A 21,725-nucleotide genomic window follows, 5' to 3' on the forward strand; every position below is an offset into this window, starting at 1 on the left:
TACTCAGACTCGAAGCCGAGACTTTAAAAATGCACAGAAACGCATTAGCCTCTTAAACTAGGCTTCACTGACAAATTAATCAATACGATCTTTGTTATAAAATAAAGGGTTTAGTACATATAAAATCATGATCTTTGCACCAAGTCTCAAAGATAACATGATCTTAAAAACGTGTCAATCACAGATACCATTTTTTTTTAAATTGGATGCTTGAAAAAAAAATTAAAAAATCTTATAAATGACTTATTTAAACTTTTTTCTCAAATAATTCAAAATAAATTATTTAATTGAACTTTTTTTAATGAAAAAGAAATCAATTTAATATTTTTTGATACTATTGAAAGTGAAAGGTGCAGTAAATGGACAAAATTGGTAATTTCACAAGGTCGGGCTATAATTGAAAAGAAGACATTTTGTCTACTAAGAAAGATGAGTTGAGGAATTTAAAATAATACTTTTTCTGAAACATTACGTTTTAGAAACTGATTATAAATTTAAATCAAATGTATTGCATACAATAGTAATTTAATCAAAAAGTGCAAAACATATCATTAACTAATATTTTAGCTTTACTAAATTCAAACACAAATCATCAACATTTTACAAATTAAAAAATAAATTATAAATTAATTAATTGATATGATTTGTCATTTTACTTCTACATAAGTGTATTATTTGCAAACATTAGCCTCATTTTCTTTGTTTATATGACAATGAAACCAAAAACTATAGAACTTACTTTTATCCTTTAAACACATTAATGCATGCAAAACATTTTAAAAAATTGTTTGATATAAATTTTATAAAATTTAAATACCGGATGATTTCTAAACTTGTGATGATTGAATGGAAGAAACCTGAACCAGAATCTATCAGAAATTAAGCTTCTTTTACAACTGCATTTGATTGCAGCTCATAATTTATACATGATATATTGTTATTATATCTAAATTAAAATTGTTGTTCAAATAAATTATTACTATAGAACAAGTAGTTGAATAATTACATCATTAAATATCAAGCTTCCTAATTATGCTTACTTAGTCTAATGAATATATATTTGTCTTAATAGTTGACTGTGTTTGTCTTTTACTTGCCGGCCTCTTATTAATTCGTCGGTTCATTCCATCTGAAAGTTATATATTACTAATATTTTACGTTATACTATACTATAAACTAATACAAACTCAACCTGGTTGTTTTGGCCGGTGTTTTTGAGATGGAAACAAGAAAAGTCTCCGGCGAATATGAAGTGTCGGAGATTCTCGGACGAGGCGGATTCTCCGTCGTAAGAAAAGGAATCAGAAAGTGCACCTCTAGTGGAGATAAAACCGAGGTGGCTATCAAAACACTCAAAAGATTAGCTTCAACCGCCGCCGCCGGCAAGTCTCCGACGTTGAAGCAGGTCTCCATATCTGACGCCCTTCTGACCAACGAGATTCTAGTAATGAGAAAGATTGTAGAGCAAGTTTCACCTCATCCTAATGTCATTGACCTATATGACGTGTACGAAGATACAAACGGGGTCCACCTGGTGCTTGAGCTTTGCTGCGGTGGCGAGCTGTTTGACCGGATTGTGGCTCGGGACCGGTATACGGAGCGGGAAGCTGCGGCGGTGGTCAGGCAGATTGCACAGGGATTGGAGGCTCTTCATAATGCTGATATAGTCCACAGGGATTTGAAGCCGGAGAATTGTCTTTTCTTGAATGTTGAGGATGATTCTAGTTTGAAGATCATGGACTTTGGATTGAGCTCTGTGGAGGATTATACCGATCCGGTCGTCGGATTGTTCGGTTCGATTGATTATGTTTCGCCGGAGGCTCTTTCGCAGGGGAAAATCAGTTGTAAAACTGATATGTGGTCTTTGGGAGTCATCCTGTATATCCTGCTCTCAGGGTCAGTATTTTGTTCACTTTAGTCAGCAATTCTGTTTTTTTTAGTTTTGTACAATTGATAATGTTTCAATCAAATGGTATGATCGCTGGCCAGCATTCTGCTAAGGTCGTGAGTAGCACAATCAAACGAAATTATAAACTCATGCTTTTTTTTTGTATCATCAGTCATCCGCCGTTCATTGCTCAGTCGAATCGGCAGAAGCAGCAGATGATAATGGCAGTACGTATGTTTAACTTGATGTCGTAACTTATTTGGGTTAAATATTGTTGCGGTTACTAATTTGGATGGTGCAGGGTGAGTTTAGTTTCTATGACAAGACATGGAAGAACATAACTTCTTCAGCAAAGCAATTGATTACTGATCTCCTACAAGTTGATCCTCAAAGAAGACCCACTGCTCAACATGTTCTGAATCATCCATGGGTTATAGGTGAGTCAGCCAAAGAGGAACAAATGGACCCTGAGATTATAACCAGGCTGCAAAAGTTTAACGCCCGTGGGAAACTCCGTGCTGCCGCCATAGCTAGCGTGTGGAGCAGCACTATTTTTTTGAGAACAAAGAAGCTCAGATCCTTACTAGCTTCGCATGACCTTAAACAAGATGAAATTCAGAATCTCAGACAACACTTTACAAAGCTGTCAGTCCTTTTTTCTAATAAATTTCATTATAACTATGATATATCCTTCAAATTTTAATGTTATTGTATTGCAGATGTGCAAAAGGTGATAATGCTACCCTACCCGAATTCGAGGAGGTGCTCAAGGCGATGAACATGACATCACTAGTCCCTCTAGCGCCTCGTGTGTTTGATTTATTTGACAACAATCGCGATGGAACAATTGACATGAGAGAGATACTATGCGGATTCTCCAGTCTAAGGAACTCTCAAGGAGACGACGCCCTTCATTTATGCTTCCAGGTTCCCTCTCTATGTATTAATTTTAGTGTTAATTGCTCATCGCGTGCAAGTTTCAGGATAAATTGTTACTTAAGTATGCAGATTTCTGATTCTGATATTTGGCCTATAGATGTATGATACAGACAGATCAGGATGTATCACAAAGGAAGAAGTAGCATCATTACTCAGAGTATGTATAGTCTTACTCTTCAATTTATGTACTAGCTTATTGTTCAAGTTTTCATATATAGTAATAAAATGTTATTGATTTTTATGGAGCAGGCTTTGCCGGAGGACTGCCTCCCTGCGGACATTACAGAAGCTGGAAAACTTGATGAAATATTTGATCGGATGGATGCTAACAGCGACGGAAAAGTCACCTTTGAAGAGTTTAAAGATGCAATGCAGAGAGACAGCTCGCTACAGGATGCACTCCTCTCTTCGCTTCGCCACCAATAACGAGTGTAAGGTGGCAAGTATTCCAGGAATATTCAATCGATAAGGTGCAATACAAAAACAGAATTTTATCAATTGTGATTGTTTTATGTCATTTATTTTCCAAATCAAATACAGTTCTCTTGCAGCATTCGATCAAATTGGAAAATATTAAGAACTATAATAAATACTGGAGCAACTAAAGCCATATAAATGAAAGTTTAGTATCGATATTTTCAAAATACAGATTATCTAATCCTTTTATAGTAATTATTAATCAGACACATCGCTGTTTAGATATACTGTAGACTTGAATATCTTCATACTTCAATGTCTTTTGATGAATACTGATTAAATAGTTCTCGACTTCTTCAAGCCAAGAATGACAAGGAGTAGTCCAAAATAATCCAAATTGTAAGTATTTTCAAAAAGCATAAACTTCTGAGGATTCCATGGAGGAAACCTGTACCAGAAATCTACCAGAAAGCTTCTTCTAACAACTGGTTTGTAATGCGTAAACGCTTCAAATGAGAATTTTCCATGGTACCTACCGCTCCCACTTTCACCAACCCCTCCGAATGGTAGAGTATCAGCTGCATACTGCAGTTTATTGTAGCTCCGATTAGAACTCGATCAGACATGACATATTATTATATTTAAAGAAAATTAAGCTGTTGATCAAAGAGTTATAGGAGTACTTGAAGAATTGCATCATTAAATGTCAAGCTTCCTGAGGATGTTTCTGCTACCATTCTTTCCATAAACTTGTCTTTTTTGGTGAAGGCGTAGATTGCAAGTGCTTTCGGCCTCGAGTTTATGAATTCTATGCTGTCTTCAATCTTGTCCAACTGTAAAGCAACAGGAAATGCTGTAAGCTACAATTTGGGTCTACGCTGCACGGAAATGAAAACTCTTAAACTAAAATGCTGAAAAAGGAAAACTCTGAAACAACATTGTTTTCATCAGAACAGACTAAAAATATTAGCTTTCCGAATTTCAAAATTTTTTTGGAAACATACACCTCAACAAGTTCCTATGCAACATATATTTGAATCACCTTGAGCTCATACTAGAGTGCAAAAAAACATTCAGGACATTACAGTGTTTGTGAACTCACTGTAATTATAGGAAGCAGTGGACCAAATATTTCATCTGTCATTATTGCTGATTCAAGGGGAGGATCTAGCAGTATTGTCGGCTCAATAAACCTGCCAACAACACAAAAAATCTTAATAAATGGAAGTGTTTTGCCTGAAACTGAAGCTTTTGAATAGAGATGCATAACTTACGTGTTCTCTTCGTCGACAGAACCACCATAGACAATAGATTTTTGGACAGCTAAATCACTTAAAAGATGCTTCAATCTGAATAAATTACTTTTGTTAACGATTCTTGCAATGGTATTGGACTCACTTGGATTATCTCCAAACATTTTCTTGACAGAAACTTTCAATAATTCCACCTGAACACGCATGGAATAGCACACAAACTTACAGGTTTCTACAAGGCAAAATGAATTTATCTACCAATAATTATAATTCAATTGCCAAATATACTGTAGTTTTGAAACTTTATCGGTTTAGTCCATTATTTTTTGGGTTAAAAATTATGAGGATCACTCAACTTTTGCCAAATTATAAAATGGTCACCCAATTTCAAAATGTTAAAAAATGGTAATTTTACAATAAAAAGACGACTTCCGGCGGTTTCTAAATAAATTCCGGCCAATTTTTTTCTTATGTGGCACCGGGGTCCTAGTCACCCCTCATTCTTTTGCCATGTCATCGTCTCCTTCCTCAATTATTTTTAAATTAAACACCAAAAATGGAAAAAAAATTAGCCTAATTTCCTACCACCTACACCCATCAGCGCACCCTTCCCGTCGCCGCCCTACCAGTCGCCTCCATTACTCCTCGCTCTCCGTCCAAGACAAACTCTCTTCGTCTTGTTCGAATCAGAAGAAGAAAGACTCTTCGTCTGGTTCAAACCCAGATGAAGAGAGATCTCTCTCTTCGTGTGGGTTTGAACCAGACGAAGAGAGATCTCTTCGTCTCTTCGTCTGTTTCTCTCTTCGTCTGGATCCGTCTCCAGACGAAGAGAGATCTCTTCGTTTGTTTCAAAACAGAAGGTGGCGGCGGCGGCACTGAAGGCAGGAGGTGGCGGCGGCACTTGGAAGTGAAGGTAGAGGTGGTGGCGGCTGCAAGATGGAGAAGAGAGGTAGTAAGGTTTTTTTGGTTAGAAAGAAAGAGAAGATGATGTGTCGAGTTGACGTGGCATATTACAAAATTATAGTATGACATGGCAAAAAGGTGCAAGAGTGACTCGGATTCCGACTGCCACGTAAGAAAAAAAACTGTCGGAATATATTTAGAAACCGCCGGAAGTCGTTTTCTTATTGTATAGTAACCATTTTGTAACGTTTTGAAATTGGATGACCATTTTGCAACCTGGCGAAAGTTGAGTGGCCCTCAGAATCTTTAACCCTTATTTTTTCGACCTAGACTGAATATACCCACAACTCGTTAGAACGCAACATTATACGTCCACGCGTCACGTCATCTCCAAACTAAGCATGGATATATTTGGTAACACTTGTATATATGATGGACCAAATCGACAACGTTTTAAAATCAACCTTTCAAACTCAAAGTATATTTGACAAACAAGCTATAGTTGTAGATAGGTTTCGTTTTGTCTATTTAATAAACAAAATTGTTCAAATTCATACGAAAGTAGAAGCAAATCGCTTTTCGACAAGAACATAGTCAATAGCTATGCATGCTTGTCCCGCACAGGCACCAAATTTCGACACAGCAATTCGATCTGCAGCAACCTTATTATCAAACAACACAAACATCGTTATTAAACAGCACGAAATTAATTATTCATCATATTTTAGAGAAAAAAAACAGAACAGAGATTCACCTGTTTGTCCCAAGATGATGATAGAGTATCAACTATAGCAGGACATTTGCCACCCAATTCGATAACAACCGGAGTTAAATGTTTCACTGCTGCTGACATAACTATCCGGCCAACACGCGCACTACCTTAAATCGACAACACAAGCTCAATAACAATAAGTAAATCTCAGATAGTTATCTGTTTTTGTTATTATGAACTGAGTGAGTACCTGTAAAGAAAATTTTATCCCATTTCTGTTGCAGGAGTTGCTCGCCAACAGCCGGTCCGCCTTGGATGATTTTGATAGCTTTGTTGTCAATATAATTAGGAAGATAATTAGCTAGAAGTGAAGAACAAGCAGGAGCCATTTCTGAAGGTTTTAAAACCACTGTGTTTCCTGCAGCTATTGCTCCTATAATTGGCTCCAAGGACAACCCTGCATAAAATGTTAGTAGTTTAATATTTAATATCATAGGTTTGTACTTACTTATTTAATTCATTGCTTGTAGGAACAATTTTGACAGAAAACTGCAATAATAAGCTCGAAATCAAAAGAAAATAACAAAATGTGAAGATGTAGTGTTGAACATTCTCGGAACGGATTGAAATCAAACCGATAGGAAAATTCCAGGATGATATAACAAGGACAAGGCCAAGAGGCTCAGGAACCAACTCTGCAGATGTTAGGATTGCAAGTGCTGGCAGCTTCGCCTATAAGCATCAACAAAATCATTAAAAAAAACTCTTTTCTTGTTTAACAAGTTATCCAATAAACGCTCATTTCCTCACTCGAATTAGGCACAAAAAATTAAAAGAGTCGAGGCTCGTGTTTTTGGACAAAAACATCTGCAACTTGCCATTTTTTGGTCAGTTTACACCTTCAACCGTTAAGGCTGGCGTCATATTAAGCGTAAGTTGATCCAAAATTGACAATTTACGGGTTTGGTCAAAAACCACGAAATTAAACTCTTTTGATCTTTTGTGCCAAATCCGAAGAACGAAATGAACCTTTATTGGAAGTTATCTAACAGAACATGCATATAAATAAAGAATATACCATACCTTTTCGCTTGACATCCATTTTCGCAATCCTTGCAATGCGTAATTCAACGATTTGATCAATAACCCCACCTGCAAACAAGAAAATTTCCAATATATTCTGATCAAACAGGAAAATAAAATAAAATTACGAGAATTAAAACAAGGGTTTTTGATATTTGGGTGCCTCATAGGCACCCAAATTTCCATTGTTGTGCCTCTTTTGGAATTAATTCCAAAAGAGTGCCTGGACCCACATGTTCCGCATTCTAGAAATGCGGAACATGTGGTGTTCCGCATTCCTAGAATGCGGAACACCACTAATTTTGACCCAAATTAGTAGTGTTCCGCATTCTAGGAATGCGGAACCCCACATGTTCCGCATTTCTAGAATGCGGAACATGTGGGTCCAGGCACTCTTTCGGAATTATTTCCGAAAGAGGCACTTATCCGGAAATTTGGGTGCCTTTGAGGCACCCAAATATCAAAAACCCTTAAAACAACAGACCTCATCTCTAAAAGCTTCGATATGATGTTTGCCTAAATCTTGCATGAGAGCTTTAAAAATCTCAGTTTGATTATCCTTAACAAACATAAGTAACCCTTTAAGCTGAGAATTTCTCCAAGAACCATCTTTAGTTTCTCCACTCTTAACATAATCTCTCATGCACTGTAACTCACTCTTTAAATCCATCATTAAATTTACAATTTCTTGAACATATTAAACTCTTTATTTATATATGCGAATTTCGTATTATTCGGTTAGTTGCAATAAATTATCCTTCATAAATGCTCATTCACATGCATTTCTTGTGAGCTTTAATATCGTAGAAACATAGCAAGAAAATGAACATATTTATTTTATTGATGGAAACTTATATAAATATAATAATTATGATGTGAGCTGGGAATGGTAGGGACTCTTGAAGTTGTTTGGCAAATTAAGGAGGAAAATCATTAATTTTTGTATAGATACAACACATAAATCTGTCAGCTATTTTTAATGGTGGAACTCAATAATAATTCATTTGAATATGAAATGCAGAGGTGGAGACAATATGATGCTCCTGACATGAGGACGTAGTTTTCAGTCTGAGGGGCTCACTTGGCTTTAATGGTGGTTCTTGCTGTTCAGGTTGTCAGATTATATTATCTCTCATGCAAATTGAACGGATGTGTCGTGTCATTTTTTAATATTGCCTTAACTTTTTGTTTTGTCGACTATATTATCGACATGAATATATGTGTCATATCATTTTGTAGTAATTTATGTGCCAATGTGTTGTAAAATGACGTGCCAAATCGGTTGCATTGCGTGCAATAATTTTTCTTATTTGGAATCATTTGGCTTACTTATTTATCACTGATTAGAGACGCAAAAATAATATAAAACTCTTAAAGTCATGCTTCATTTCCAACAATGTGGAACAAATTTAATCTTTTTCCAAATTGTAGCTTCTCAAAAAGATGACGTCTTGAACAATTCTCATTAACTATTTTAAAGACACATACGATTTTGATCTACTCACGTTACACAAAACTACCATAACCTGACACTTTCTCAAAGTAGATCCAACTTAAATTTAAATCTCAAAATGACAAATAATTATATTATTTCTACCATGTTATGCCAGAATCAATTACATATTTGGGGCATATCACATCAAGAGTTATTACTCGGATTGATAGGTTAATTAACGTGCCCAAAAATTAATCACATTTTCCCCATTTACGTGCTTAGGACAATTACCTGAAGAAAAAGCTTTGCCACAAATGTACATGATAACATAAATATGGCTTATAACTAACTTAATAAAACCAAACAAATGACAGCGTCAACCGGACTGGAGTTCTGACAAATAAATCAACAGAACTGCACGGCAGACCGATCAGTTTCGGAAGTGAGAACGATGCATAATTTGATTACTAGACGGAGTATATAAGATTTAATCATGGCTTGATTTGATAGCTGGACCATTATTAAATTCATATGCAATAAATTTTCCATCTACTTCTATCTATTTTAATTCATCCTTATATAGAAGTAGCTAAACACAGCATTTAATTTTTATGGAAGGCAAAAAGTACAAATAAACACTTCAACTCCTTAGCAAATAATATTTATGTCTCCAATGTCTAACTTGGTATAAGTAACTCAGCCTTAGAACTTATAAAACTTGTGTAAATGTGCCTTTACAGTCAACTGAGTTAACACATTCAGTTAGGCAATCTGAAATATTCTAATTTTTAACTAATCAATGAATACATATCAATTATTTTTATAATTTGAACTAATACCAATATTACAAGAAGCCTGATAAAGCGCCTAAAGCAGGTGTAACTTTGTCTAAACAGATATAGAGCTTTACCCACGGTTGATATATTCGATACAGATATTATACAAAACCTACTGTCACTCGAGAGTGATAAAGCAGAAACTTACGTGAAATAAAACTTCACTTTTAAAGATGCCAGAATCAACTAGAATCCAAGTAAGTACTCAACTGTATCTTCGCGTAATCAATGCCAACTTTCAGGCATGTGGTGTGAGATTATGTTGTGCTTTCGTCGCTCTCTTCACTGAAAGCAATCAAACAAAATCATTGGAGTCAGTTACTTCATTTGGAGGGCATTGCATAGCAAAAATTCCATCCAACATAAACCAAGTGTCTTGTGGATGTAAACCCAAATTTTGTTCATATATATCATTTTCTTTCAGATTTGAAAGATTTAGATTGATTACATTGTTCAACATGATGAAGGCAATAGCAGTGGTAAATTCTTTTTGAAGAGAATGAGGTATTCACCGACCTTCACTTTTTTCCATTTTTCTTCTGCTTCGCCAAAGTAGCCGAATGGGCGTACCAGCAAATCCTGCATCTGTTCTCAGTTGTTTCTCCATGTAACGTCGATAAGTCTCAGAAAATAGACTTGTCTCATTCACAAAGAAAACAAATGTAGGTGGCCTGATAGCTGCCTGTAAAGGGACATCTCAGTAGATTGTAGACAATAACTTAAACTATTCCAGGAATTATAAATGGAAACTGGTATATGTAAAGCACGGAAAACATAAACAATAGCACAACAAGGAATGCGGTGTATGAACTAAACTATTGTCTCAGCAGATGTTTGGTACGTACCATAAATTTTTAAAGAATTTTACACAAACTTTCCATGTTAAACACAGCTCAAGGTTAGATAACTAGTACTAAATTGAAGAGAGAGGAAGAAACGTGTCTGTTCATTGAAGGGCTTCCAACAGCCCTAACATTCTAACCATAATTTAAAAAAATGAAAATCATGGCTGGCATATTGTTGTTTTGGTGCATAAGTAAACAAAATAGTACTGCATCTTGAGAGTACCTGAGTGCAGTAATAAACACGTCCTCTCTTTCCACCTCTGGTTCTGGGAGGTGCTTTGAACGCTAACGCTTCTTGTACCACTTGATTTAGTATAGCAGTACTCAGCCTTCTTGATCTTTCTTTTTCAACAGCACTAGCTGCAACAATGATCCTGTAATCAAGTATAAGCATTTCATTTTGCAGAAGGGCTGAGAATCTAACACAGAAATATTAAAAGGTTAGCTCAGTAAGATTTTTCAAATGTATCTTGCTACATCAAAAGCTTCAGATTACTGACTTATACTAGCCAGGAATTCATAACTAAGAGAGCAACATTTTTGTGGTTTGCCAGCTCAAAAACAGAATGAGAGCAATAACCTATAACCTCTAGTCAGGTTTCTAAGAGTTCACCTCAGTAGCAACATGCTCACTTAGAGGGACTTGTACCACTACAAAATGCTGATCATGTCCATTTTTTTGCTGAGAAGTCTTCAAAAAAATCAACTAGTGAAAAGATTTGCACCGAGTTTTTTTAACAATCTCCAGTAAATTTCATGTCAAAAACTTTCTGAAGCCAATTTTCAGAAAGCAAATAGTATTACATTCCCAAACTGTGAACAGCAGATAATTAAACCGTAAAAGTTTAAGGAATGCTTCACTTCCTAATCATTGAAAAAATAGTAAGAGAGAAAGAGCTGCAAAGTGAGAACATACTTTTCAACACTATGGCCAGCAATGGCAGTTGAATAAACAATGGGTGACCACTGTAGAATCCGAAGCTTCTCCCTGACATCTTGTTCGTAGTATGTTGCAGTTTGCTGGTTTTTATTTGGTATAGTATCCCATTTATTTACAACAATCAGACAGCCCTTACCTTCTTTTTCAATCCTGTCAGCAATTCGGTAATCCTGGAGCAGGCAAAAGACAGAGCAGAGAACTTAAAAGGTGAATTACACAAGTGTACGTGATTTTTTTTTTTTTTTTGAAGATTGAGAAACGCACACAGCTATTCCCATATAATGCTAGATAAGTACCTGTTCAGTGATAAATGCCATGGCCTCAATAACAAGAGCAACAACATCAGATCGACGAATTGCACGAAATGCTCGATTTACTGATAAAGCCTCTGTCAAACTACCTGAAGAAGCTACTGCTGCCCTTCTTCTGATTCCAGCTGTATCGATAAGCCGAAATTTCTGCATACATTTAGCTATCATTGGCATTGAAATTTGAGTCGAAGTGGAAGAAAATATATAATGAATAGCCTATGAAGTATGCAGAAAAACTTGCTGAAAAACTGTTATTACGTCAATCCAGAATTAAGTTGGCATAGCAGTCATTCTACAAGAGAAACACAAATTTTTCAGCAAATTCAATCCATCGGAATAGTTCCATGCTTTCCAAAGTAAACAGTTAAAAAAAATGTTCAGCTAATCAAATAGGCAATGCTAGCACAAATATGTAAATACTACCAACAAATAGAATCCTAATTTACAAACCTGGCCATCTGGTCCTGTAAATTCAGTATCGATAGCATCACGCGTAGTACCACTGATAGGGCTGACTATTGTTCTATCTTCTCCAACTAAAGCATTCAAAATGCTACTCTTACCAACATTTGGCCTGCCAACGATTGCAATTGCAGGAATATAATTTTTTTCTTCATCATCAAGATGTTGTGGACCCTATAGAAAAGAAATAATAAACCTATTATTCTCACCAAAAGAACAACGAAGAGAGACGAATTCTCTAGGACAAAGCTCAAACAAACATAAGCCTAACTTTCAAATACTGAAGTTTAAACACGTCTGCATTTGATCGTATAGCACAGATAAGGCATCCAACAATTGCAAGATTACAAACAAAAAAGTGATGGTTAAAAAAAGACAAAAAACTAAAGAAGAAAGAAAGAAATAAGTAATGGTATAGCATGGAGGTGAATAAATACTCCGACAACAACTCAAAAAGTGATAGTCCAGCTTATTCATAAATTTAAAACTTTCATGTAGACTGGAACATAGAAGATCTAGAAGCTCTGTAATAACTAACCTCGATTATTGCCAACTTGGAACATAGAAGATCTAGAAGCTCTCCAGTTCCCGTTCCAGATAAAGCAGAAATAGGAAGGGGAGTGAGCCTGGTCAGCCAACCAAAGAGTGCATGGTCAGTTAATCACCATCAAAATTATGATGAAACAAGTAATTTATGCTTCCACATATCATATGAACGCTATTCTTAACCAGATAAAGCAAATGTTTTATTTCTAATCGTTACAATAAAAGATAAAACAAAGAGATAGAGACAAGTTTTCACCAGCGCAGACACAAATTATATCCTCTAAGATGTATAAAATCTGATAGGTCAATTTCCAAATTTGCATTATGTCATGAGTAAATGTTAAATGTGCATCAGGATATGGAGTATGAGAGCTAGCTTGGCCCTCAGTGAGAGTTCCTAGATTCCCGAAAAAAATTCCAAATGAAATTTCTTAGGTTCCAAAAAGAATTCCATAAAGGATGTGGATCGCACTTAAAATTTAATATCCATTACAAATGCAAAAGAGACAGATCAATCAAAATAAGGGTGTACAATACTACTCATAACGCTAGCAATAACTGGACCATGTTAGATATAGATAACTATTTAACACATGGGAATTTCTTACCTAGCCTATGTTTGCATGGATCCATACTTACATGAATTCATTCCATAATCAAGGATAGTGGATCATATGTGAGTGTGGTCCATGAAGAGCCGGTCTAACCAATGATTTCCTTTAACAAATAGCTATTCTATTAAACAAATGCACTTGTATGCGCTCACCAGCACAAAATGGTCTCATAATTTATGAGAGTTGTAGAGAGGGGGGAAAAGAAACTCACCCTAAAGACCAGAATTCTGCTGCTTGCATGATTCCTTTTTTAGGAGACTCGCACTTGTTGACTGCAAGAATGATAAACTTATCTGAGTAGTTCTTGCGTAACCAATCTGCTATCTCCACATCGGTGGCTATTAGACCTGACTGTTGAATAAATCCATTGGCTAACATAACCATCTAAATCTTTAACATTAAAAAAATTGAACATACAGAATTAATATTGTAAGTACATGAACAGAAAAACTAAACCTGGCCATCTACTAGAAAAATGATAACAGATGCTTCTTCAACAGCAGTAGCAGCTTGTCTCTCAATCATTGAAGGCATCCTAGCAATAGCTGCCTCCCTAGCGGCAAGTGGAATAGCATCCATGCCAACAGATTTACTTACAGCCAATTCTTCCATAACCTCATCTTGCGATTTTGAAATGGTCATAACTCCACCCGTATCCACCACCATAAATTCATGTTCTCCCCAAAAAGATCTACCATACAAACGATCCCGTGTAACACCGGGTTCGTCCACCACAATCGCCCTATTCCCCTACAAAATTCCATTATCATGTACTCCAATATGTTGTAAGAACTATACAAAGCGCAATAATGAGAATGGATAACTAGTGATCACCCCAACAAGACGATTGAACAGCGCTGACTTGCCGACATTCGGCCTGCCAACAATTGCAACCTTAGGAAGGAGATGGTCTGGTATCTGCAGATAAACTTCAACATATAAGCATCTTTATACCAATCTATAGCTTCAAATTATGTTCTATATTCGCGGTTTTTAAGCAAAAGAGGATAAAAATATAGTTAAAGAGAATTAAAACTGACATCAGGATAAATTATTTTTTGCCTCTTCTGCTTTCTAGTTTCCTTTTTATGCTCATCACTCTCATCTTCTGCAATAACCAATTAACAACGTCAGCAAATTTAAAAAATAAAATATAAAGCAAGAATTATCAAAATTAGATAAGATTTTTCGAACCGATAATCAATTGGCGAGACAGAGAAGTGGAGTATTCTCTAACAACAGATTCAGCTTCCTCCTCCAGCGCGTCAATGTCAATCGCGTAATCTTCTTCATCACTGTCAGACTCATTAGAAAATTCTGTTTCCGTTTCAGTTTCGGTTTCTCGTTCAAGATCGTCTGGGAGCGGTTGAACGTTGGAGTTAGTGGAGGAGTTAATGTGCGGGGTTAATTTGGAGAAGAAATTAGAAGAGCGGTGAAATTGGAGGAGGTGAGAATTTGAGGGAGGTGAGAAAATTGGTGGAGAAAAGGATGAGAGTGGGAGTTTTGTAAGTGACGAAGTGGGAAATGGAGAGGGTGGAGAGTAGGGTTTTGTGTAGAGGAGATTGCTAGCTGACATTTTTTCCGGCGGGGGTTTTGGGAGGTTTATCTTTATCTTCTTCTTCTTCTCTCTGTCTGCATTTTTTTCTTTAATTTCTTTATCTGTGAGAACTTGTTAAGAGTGACAGACAAGTTGATATTATGTCCGACGTGGATACAGCCTGGAAGAGTCAATTAAAATAGTCTGTCCGACGTGTGATATACAAGTCAGCTGCTTCTGTCCATATAATCACAAAGTACAGGTCATCTGTCAATGGGCTGCCATATATGCCATGTGTATTCTAGCATTGTGGCAATGAGGTGGGGGGAAATTATTGAATACAATCACCGCAGTATGTCATTCGTGCAATAAATCAGTTCTGCCGTAGTCATGTAGAATTTTTAATGATTAAAAATACTTGATTATAATTCTTTTTTTGGTTATCAAAACTTTAATTTTATTTTAATAAAAAAAATCGGTCAAAATTGCTCATGTGGTAATCATATTTTATACTTTTATTTGACAATTTGTCACATGATCTGCTCCAAAAGTTTCTATTTAGAAAAAAAAAAATACACACATATCAAATTTTTAAAATATAAGTAGTAAAATTTAATTGTAAGTGTCAAAATTCAGTTGCCATGTCTGTATTTTAATAGGAAAAAAATTCTCTTAAAAATTTAAAATTCAGAGACTAAATAAAAAAAAATAGTTATGAAAGTGTAAAGAACACTAATTTTTTTTATCATAAATATGATTAGTGTGGATTAGCAGAAGTTAGCATGGTTAGCTGTTAATATCATTGTTAATCTGTGTTAGTTTCCGTCAAACACGAGACCTCGAAATGCAATCAGAATAATCTGGTCATTAGATGAAGCTTCACATGAAAGAAAGAAAAAAACAATAGTTTGAATGCCAAAATCAATTGTCCCAATAAAAAAAATAGATTAATCTAATCCATCACGTAGAACGATAAATTATTCATAAATATGTAGCATAATATAATAAATAATTAAATTATTTATTATGATTATGCCACATGATAGTTTATAGTCTTACATGGTTGCATCATAATGCCACCTGGATTCAACATTGATAATATATTCAAGCCTAATATCTACGTGGGTTAAAACTCAACACTATTTGCCACGTAGAAGACACTAGCTAGAGGTGGTATCCAACGAAGACATGCCACGTAACAACACGTAGCTTGCCATGTCAATCGACGCTTCAGCAGCATGACTTAGCTCCGGTTACTCAAACCAGAAACCAAGGGTTCCGATTCAATAAGATGATAATCTGACCGATTGACTGGTGCGCAACTGCGCATGATCGTCTTCCGATCGACTCTCTAATATCACTCGATTTAGACCGTAAGCTTCGTCGGAATTAGAAAATGACCGCTGGTTGATCAAACTTACCGGCAATGGCGCAACGTCGTGTAGAACATTTACTCAAGAAGTGGAACTACTGCTGAGTGCTGACCAGGTTGATTTCGGTAATATTTTATTTCTTGACGTTTCAATTTGTGTGTCTTTTTAATCATTTTGAGATTGTATGCTTAGTTCAAGAATTCCATCAAAATCACACATACAACAGCTTTTCAATTGAGAATTATTGAACATGAATCTCAAAATTACAGTTACTACAAGACTCAAGAACCCTAATTAGTGAAATCTTTCAAAACTTTTACCATTAGTTGAAGGCATAGAACAGTGCAAAGGGAAAACCGCCCTACTATTTTGCCTAACCAATGGCAATACTGGGGATGATGAATTTCCATTCATCTCTCTAAATGGTGATCTTTTTGCTGCATTGCTGCATTCGTTCGCCTTTTTCTTTCCGGTGATCTTATCATTATCATTATTATGACGATGATGAGGATGATGATGATGATTTTCCTTTAAACGACAAACTAATACTCGTTTCTCCATCTCATTTGGTGAATTTGGTGATGAATTTTTGCTTCTAACTCTTGTTTTTTCCTTCTTCAATCCTTCAAGCTCGTCGCGAAGAGTTGATACCTGAGGTTGTAGCTCATTTGCCTTCGCTTCAGAGCTCAGTGCTCTTAGCTTCCATTCTTGAACCTACAATAAATTAACAGCCTCCTGACATTTCAATTTTGGCTTCATACAATTAATTAATTCAAGTGAGTTAAGATTGTTAATTGTACTAACATCAGACTGTAGAATTTGAATTTGATAATCGGATTCAAGTGCTCTATCTTCCCAGAAATCTCTAGAAACTTGCAGCTCTTCCATCTCGTTCCTGACTTGCCGTAGCATCTCTTGCATTTGAGACCATTGCTCTGTCTCACAGCGAACTTGCTCCACGACTCTTCGTACTATCGCCTTGCACCCTCCTGAACACGGCCTTTGCTCCTACAAAAGAAAATCGATCAACCAAATTTAATATCTCAGCCTCAACTATGTTGCACGAGAACTTGTCAGAGTACTACTGAAAATCCGAACTTTATACCTTGCATGACTGTCTCATCAAGGATGAAGAAATCTCGGAAGATTCAATCCGCTTGGAACTGGCAGCAGAACTGCATGCAGAACTGTTGGCTGTAGAGAGCAAGGAGCCATATTCATCTTTCATTCTCTCTAACAAATTCCCCTTCGACAATCCTTCCATTTTCTTTTTGAGAATCTCCATCTGCACTTCCTTTACACTAACTAAATCAGCAACACATAAATTTGGTGATATCATCTAAATATCATAAAACAAACAAAAGGATAAATTAAATTAATATTACATTGCTGCTGCAGTTTGAAGCTTGGGGTGACAAGCTTGCTTCAGCTATCTCCTTCACATATATTTCATCTGACTGATTTTCTGCAAATTTTTCTAGCTGTTTTTCGAGGTGGGATGCTTGTTTATCAAAATCGCTACATTTTTTAGCCTCTGGGTCCTTACTTTTTGTTCTTGATGATCTTTTCTGCAACTTCTTAAGTTTCTCAGCCAATTCTATAATTTCTTCCTCCAATACCTTGCTTGCATCTTGCCCCTCGCTCATTTTTTTCCTCCCCTGCAAATTAATCACCAAATTCATGTGATTATGTGAATGGTCATCATGTGATAAAATTTAAAATCCAAAGAACACATGAACATAGTTAAATTTAGTAGATGTTTGCTTTCTTGATTGTGATGATCAATACTAATTAAGCAGCTAATTAACTCTTGACTATGCGTTCCTAAACCTGCAGAAGTTTATTGAGATAGCTAGAAAAACTAAAATTTAGTGGTTTATAATCCTTTATGACCCTTATTTTCATTTCTTGATGTGTTTAATCAATCCAGCAATTCAAGAATCATATTATAAAGATTAAAAACAGAGTGATACTAACAGAGATAAGAGTTTCAACAGCAGATCTCAAAGCATTTTCAACTTGAGCTCTTCTCCTCTCCATCTTCTTCACAGCAATCTCTCTTTCCATTCTCAACAAATTACACTCTGCTCTCAACATCTCAGCTTGAAACCTCCATTTCTCTTCCTCCATTAGCACACTCTCATTTTCCTCAACTCTTTCTCTTCTTTCCTCTTGACACTGATCACTCACCATTAGAACCGGCAGAACCCCTCTCGTAAATTCTCGTTCTTGATCAAACAAAGTCTCCAGCTTCCCTTTCTTGTCTTTAGGTGAACTAGTTTTTGTAGTATTAGCCTTTGCTGTTGTTTTCCGACGAGGCCTGCGAGGTAAATGCAAGATTCTTGGCGTTGGTTGTGCTGGCGGGTATTGCCATTTCGGCCTCCTTGCTGTCAATGTTGTTATGGTGGTTACTTTATCCATCATACAAAACTTACTTCAGCTCTTTATTTCCTTATAGAGGCTGATGATTTTTGGTTTGTTTTGCTTTCTGGGTCTCGTTTGTATTGGAAGTAGAGTTAGAGTTAACAAAAAACCATGGCAAAAAGTTTCTGTTTCTGGATGGGACTGTTGTTTTTGTTGGTCTTAGTCTATATAGAATATAAGAATTTGAATAGATTTGAAATGATTGGTACAAATTTATAACTACTGCATATCCTATTGGTCAATACATATAATAATTTGAACCAAAAGGAAGTTTGAAAATGTACTTGTTTTGTTTTATTATGCAGGGGTTATTTCAAAGTAATGGAGTTTTAGTTAGAAAGAGTGGCAGTTTTGAACAGAAGTGAGAATTTGGAGTTTTGTTGCAGAAACATTACCAACTTTAGGATTTTAAATAGAAAAAAACCATGAAATGTAATAGATATGTAAGTCTGCAACTGAAACAGAATTTAAAAGGACAGATTTTATAAAGATTTAGTGAGAAAAATGGAGCCTTCTCTTGAATTTTAAATTAGTGGTGGTGAAATTGGCTGAAGTTTAAGCTGAGGGGGTGAATTGTGGATATTAGAGAGAAGGAAAATAAAAGCAGAATAGGCGTGCAACCTCGTTATTTGAAAGGAACAGAGATTTCAAATGAAAGGTGTGATGTGAGTATTTCTTTCTCTTATGTTCTGCTGCATAAATTTATTTCATTGGACACTGTTTTTTTCATAGATATGTGAGATGCTTCAGTTATTGTATAGTTTCACCTTTTTCATTTCCCAATTTTGCCCTTTACCAATTTATGACCTACTTTATAACCTTAACATGCTATATAAAGAATTTTTTAAAAAAAATAGACCACATCATTTGTGAACTAGTCACTTTTAAATACATCATTAACCGTGTAAAAGTACAAAATTATATTAATGCCGTCATTTTAATAATGTATTTTAAAGTGATTAGTTCAGTAGTCATCTGCAGTGAACTGAGGTGCTGTTTTAGGCACTCCCAAATCACTAATCAGACATCATTTTGAATAGGAAATGAAAAGGATATAAAAGTCAAAGTGTGTTTGTATAGTTTAGTAACGTTAAAGACATTCACGCATAACAAGGTACCATATCACTGTTCAGCAGTTTCACTTAGCAGTTTATTTTTGAAAGAAAATAATGTTTAATCCGAAAAAGAAAAAAATAGTATGAATTAAGAGAATCATTAGGCAATTAAAAAGGGTGCGTGCCGTTAAAGGTAATTCAATTGTTTAATATTGCAATTGTGCTTATAAAAATGATGGTTTTCAATGCTAACACTCTCTACCTCTTACATTTCTATACCTTCTTCTACTACTTTAAGTTGGAGTCAGCGGCTGATTTATAATTCTTTCTAACCCAAACTTAATTTTAAATTCATGTTCAATTTTCGGCAGCTCCAACTTAACCTCCTTCTAACTATAAATTTACTACAATCTACTTCTAACTTAAAACAAAGAAATTGATTCCAGATGAGTTCGGAGCGTACTCTAGTCCGAGGGTGGTCTCGCTCCTTATTGGAGTGGGCGAAAAACTGATTAAAACCGGAAAACCAATCGAAATGGTAAATTCGACTATGTTTGATTTAGTTTTATAAAAAAATAAAGTGTCCAGTTTGGTTCGTTTTTAGGTGTATAAAATTTAGCGAAGTTTTGATGTAAACCAAAAATGAATTATTTAACTGAATTGAGTGAACGACATGACCCTGATTGGTTTGATTCACTATCATTTGAAAATTTATGCTTTTTCAAAGTTTTGGCTCAAATGGGTTTTAAAAGAAACGGAATTTTGGTTTGGTGTGGTTTGGTTCGGTTCGGTTCGGTTTGAACCATTTATTACATGGACTGATAGAATCCATTTTAATCAATTCATAGTAGTACATATCCACTAGTCCTGTTTGTAAAATTAATGGTATGGTTGAATATTGAATTGTTGATATAATTCAAACTTTCCTAAGTGTAAATTATACTCAATTTTAGTACTTGTTACCTGCTTCAAACTCGATTGAGTCAATTTTTTTACCGTTACACGTATATAACAGGGATTTGCTGTAGTATTAAATTTCCAATAAATTTGTATGAAAATTAAGCAAATTTTTAATAATAGGTTGAAGATGTTATTTGTCTGGACTGTTCTTGGAAAGAATACTCTATATGCTCTGCCAAGTTTAAAACACCCAAGTCAATGTCTTTTTTTATTATTTACATTTTGTAATTTTATTACAATGAAAGGACTATTTTGTCCTATTTACTGGAACTTAATGCATTGTCCACTCTCTTCTTCCTGAAAATCATGGCATTTTTGCATACCCCATCAAGCCAAATGTGAAAATCATAATGGAGGTAAATTCAAATTTGTGATTATTGTAAGAAAATCGATAATTGTTACCTCGAGTTGAGGATCGAGTCCGACAGTACAAATACAAATGTAAATAGTGGGCCTATTGAAATGTGGATCCACGTCAATGAAGACCCAGTTACTTGAAGTGGGCCAAGCAGGAAGCTTTTTCCTTCTGTCACCGTGTAGTGGGTTCTTTTCGGGTTCAGATTCAGACCAGATTTTAAACAAAAAAATTACTAACCCAGCCAGGCCTGATACAGACGAGTCTAGCAGACGAGTACCCAAATTCATAAACAAGTCTAAGAGAAATAATAGTAAGAACGTGTTTAAAACAAGTGTATATTTTCTTTATTTGTGTTTGTGTAAATTCCTAATCTTTTCTTGATTACATGTGTTTGATTGCATCTTATCACAGGAGCATGAAAAAAAAATGCAAGGTGGATCTGTTTCATTCATCTCCATTCCAAATAAACATTCAAAACCTTCATATTATTGGATTGAAGATTTTTTTCTATTCTACAATAATTTTAGATTCATCATCAAAATTTCATTCTAACATGTATATGTCATTTTAACATTAATCATAATTTTTGTCTAAAAATATAGAGTCAAAATAAAATAAAATGTAAATTTCTGTAACTATCTATTAGTAGTTTGGATATAATTTTCTTTTTACAAGTCGTTTGATGCAAGTTAATTTATTTTAAATAAAACCCCATCGAAACCAATAATAAAGTTTTCTATATGAAATGCTATCCATCAATTTAAAATTTGATTATTGAGTGTGCAATTTATATGGATTGTTTTCATTTCTCTTGTATAGATCAAAATAATTTGG

The 21,725-nt window shown here is 35.2% G+C and overlaps 4 protein-coding genes and 1 long non-coding RNA gene across 8 annotated transcripts; 2 read left to right on the forward strand and 3 right to left on the reverse strand.

Moving 5' to 3' along the window:
* Positions 1-1,103: 1,103 nt before the first annotated feature.
* On the forward strand, positions 1,104-3,325 carry LOC126673707 (calcium and calcium/calmodulin-dependent serine/threonine-protein kinase-like). Its single transcript, XM_050367942.2, has 6 exons — positions 1,104-1,896; positions 2,061-2,115; positions 2,190-2,533; positions 2,608-2,815; positions 2,925-2,984; positions 3,077-3,325. The coding sequence occupies exons 1-6, from the start codon at positions 1,220-1,222 to the stop codon at positions 3,251-3,253; spliced, it is 1,521 nt and encodes a 506-aa protein (XP_050223899.1). The 5' UTR covers positions 1,104-1,219; the 3' UTR covers positions 3,254-3,325.
* Positions 3,326-3,429: 104 nt separating this feature from the next.
* On the reverse strand, positions 3,430-7,971 carry LOC126673709 (aldehyde dehydrogenase family 3 member F1-like). Its single transcript, XM_050367943.2, has 10 exons — positions 7,680-7,971; positions 7,196-7,264; positions 6,748-6,844; positions 6,363-6,569; positions 6,155-6,279; positions 5,958-6,062; positions 4,519-4,691; positions 4,347-4,437; positions 3,928-4,077; positions 3,430-3,829 (listed from the first exon to the last, which is right to left on the reverse strand). Exons 1-10 carry the CDS (start codon positions 7,866-7,868, stop codon positions 3,581-3,583), a joined length of 1,455 nt encoding a protein of 484 aa, XP_050223900.1. The 5' UTR covers positions 7,869-7,971; the 3' UTR covers positions 3,430-3,580.
* A 1,421-nt stretch (positions 7,972-9,392) lies between these two features.
* LOC126673820 (uncharacterized) lies at positions 9,393-14,857 on the reverse strand. Of its 2 annotated transcripts, none has more exons than XM_056105158.1 (12): positions 14,379-14,857; positions 14,225-14,292; positions 14,019-14,102; positions 13,641-13,934; positions 13,396-13,535; positions 12,563-12,650; positions 12,013-12,198; positions 11,548-11,709; positions 11,228-11,421; positions 10,535-10,685; positions 9,983-10,148; positions 9,393-9,751 (listed from the first exon to the last, which is right to left on the reverse strand). In XM_056105158.1, the coding sequence occupies exons 1-12, from the start codon at positions 14,758-14,760 to the stop codon at positions 9,705-9,707; spliced, it is 1,962 nt and encodes a 653-aa protein (XP_055961133.1). In that variant the 5' UTR covers positions 14,761-14,857; the 3' UTR covers positions 9,393-9,704. The 2 variants fall into 2 exon arrangements, with proteins under 2 accessions (XP_055961133.1, XP_050224080.1); XM_050368123.2 differs by having other exon boundaries at positions 9,915-10,148.
* Positions 14,858-15,788: 931 nt separating this feature from the next.
* Positions 15,789-21,479, forward strand: LOC126673411 (uncharacterized). 2 transcript variants are annotated; one of them, XR_008790260.1, is made up of 3 exons: positions 15,791-16,219; positions 18,824-21,201; positions 21,303-21,479. It is a non-coding gene; the product is annotated as an uncharacterized LOC126673411 (long non-coding RNA). The 2 variants fall into 2 exon arrangements; XR_007639289.2 differs by lacking the exon at positions 21,303-21,479 and having other exon boundaries at positions 15,789-16,219; positions 18,824-19,301.
* On the reverse strand, positions 16,283-18,727 carry LOC126673408 (uncharacterized). Of its 2 annotated transcripts, none has more exons than XM_050367547.2 (5): positions 18,072-18,727; positions 17,480-17,752; positions 17,200-17,388; positions 16,899-17,102; positions 16,283-16,808 (listed from the first exon to the last, which is right to left on the reverse strand). In XM_050367547.2, exons 1-5 carry the CDS (start codon positions 18,516-18,518, stop codon positions 16,389-16,391), a joined length of 1,533 nt encoding a protein of 510 aa, XP_050223504.1. In that variant the 5' UTR covers positions 18,519-18,727; the 3' UTR covers positions 16,283-16,388. The 2 variants fall into 2 exon arrangements, with proteins under 2 accessions (XP_050223504.1, XP_050223505.1); XM_050367548.2 differs by having other exon boundaries at positions 17,200-17,379; positions 18,072-18,720.
* Positions 21,480-21,725: the final 246 nt, after the last annotated feature.

The sequence above is a fragment of the Mercurialis annua genome, linkage group LG3 (genome assembly GCF_937616625.2).
Source record: "Mercurialis annua linkage group LG3, ddMerAnnu1.2, whole genome shotgun sequence".
Taxonomy (NCBI): domain Eukaryota; kingdom Viridiplantae; phylum Streptophyta; class Magnoliopsida; order Malpighiales; family Euphorbiaceae; genus Mercurialis; species Mercurialis annua.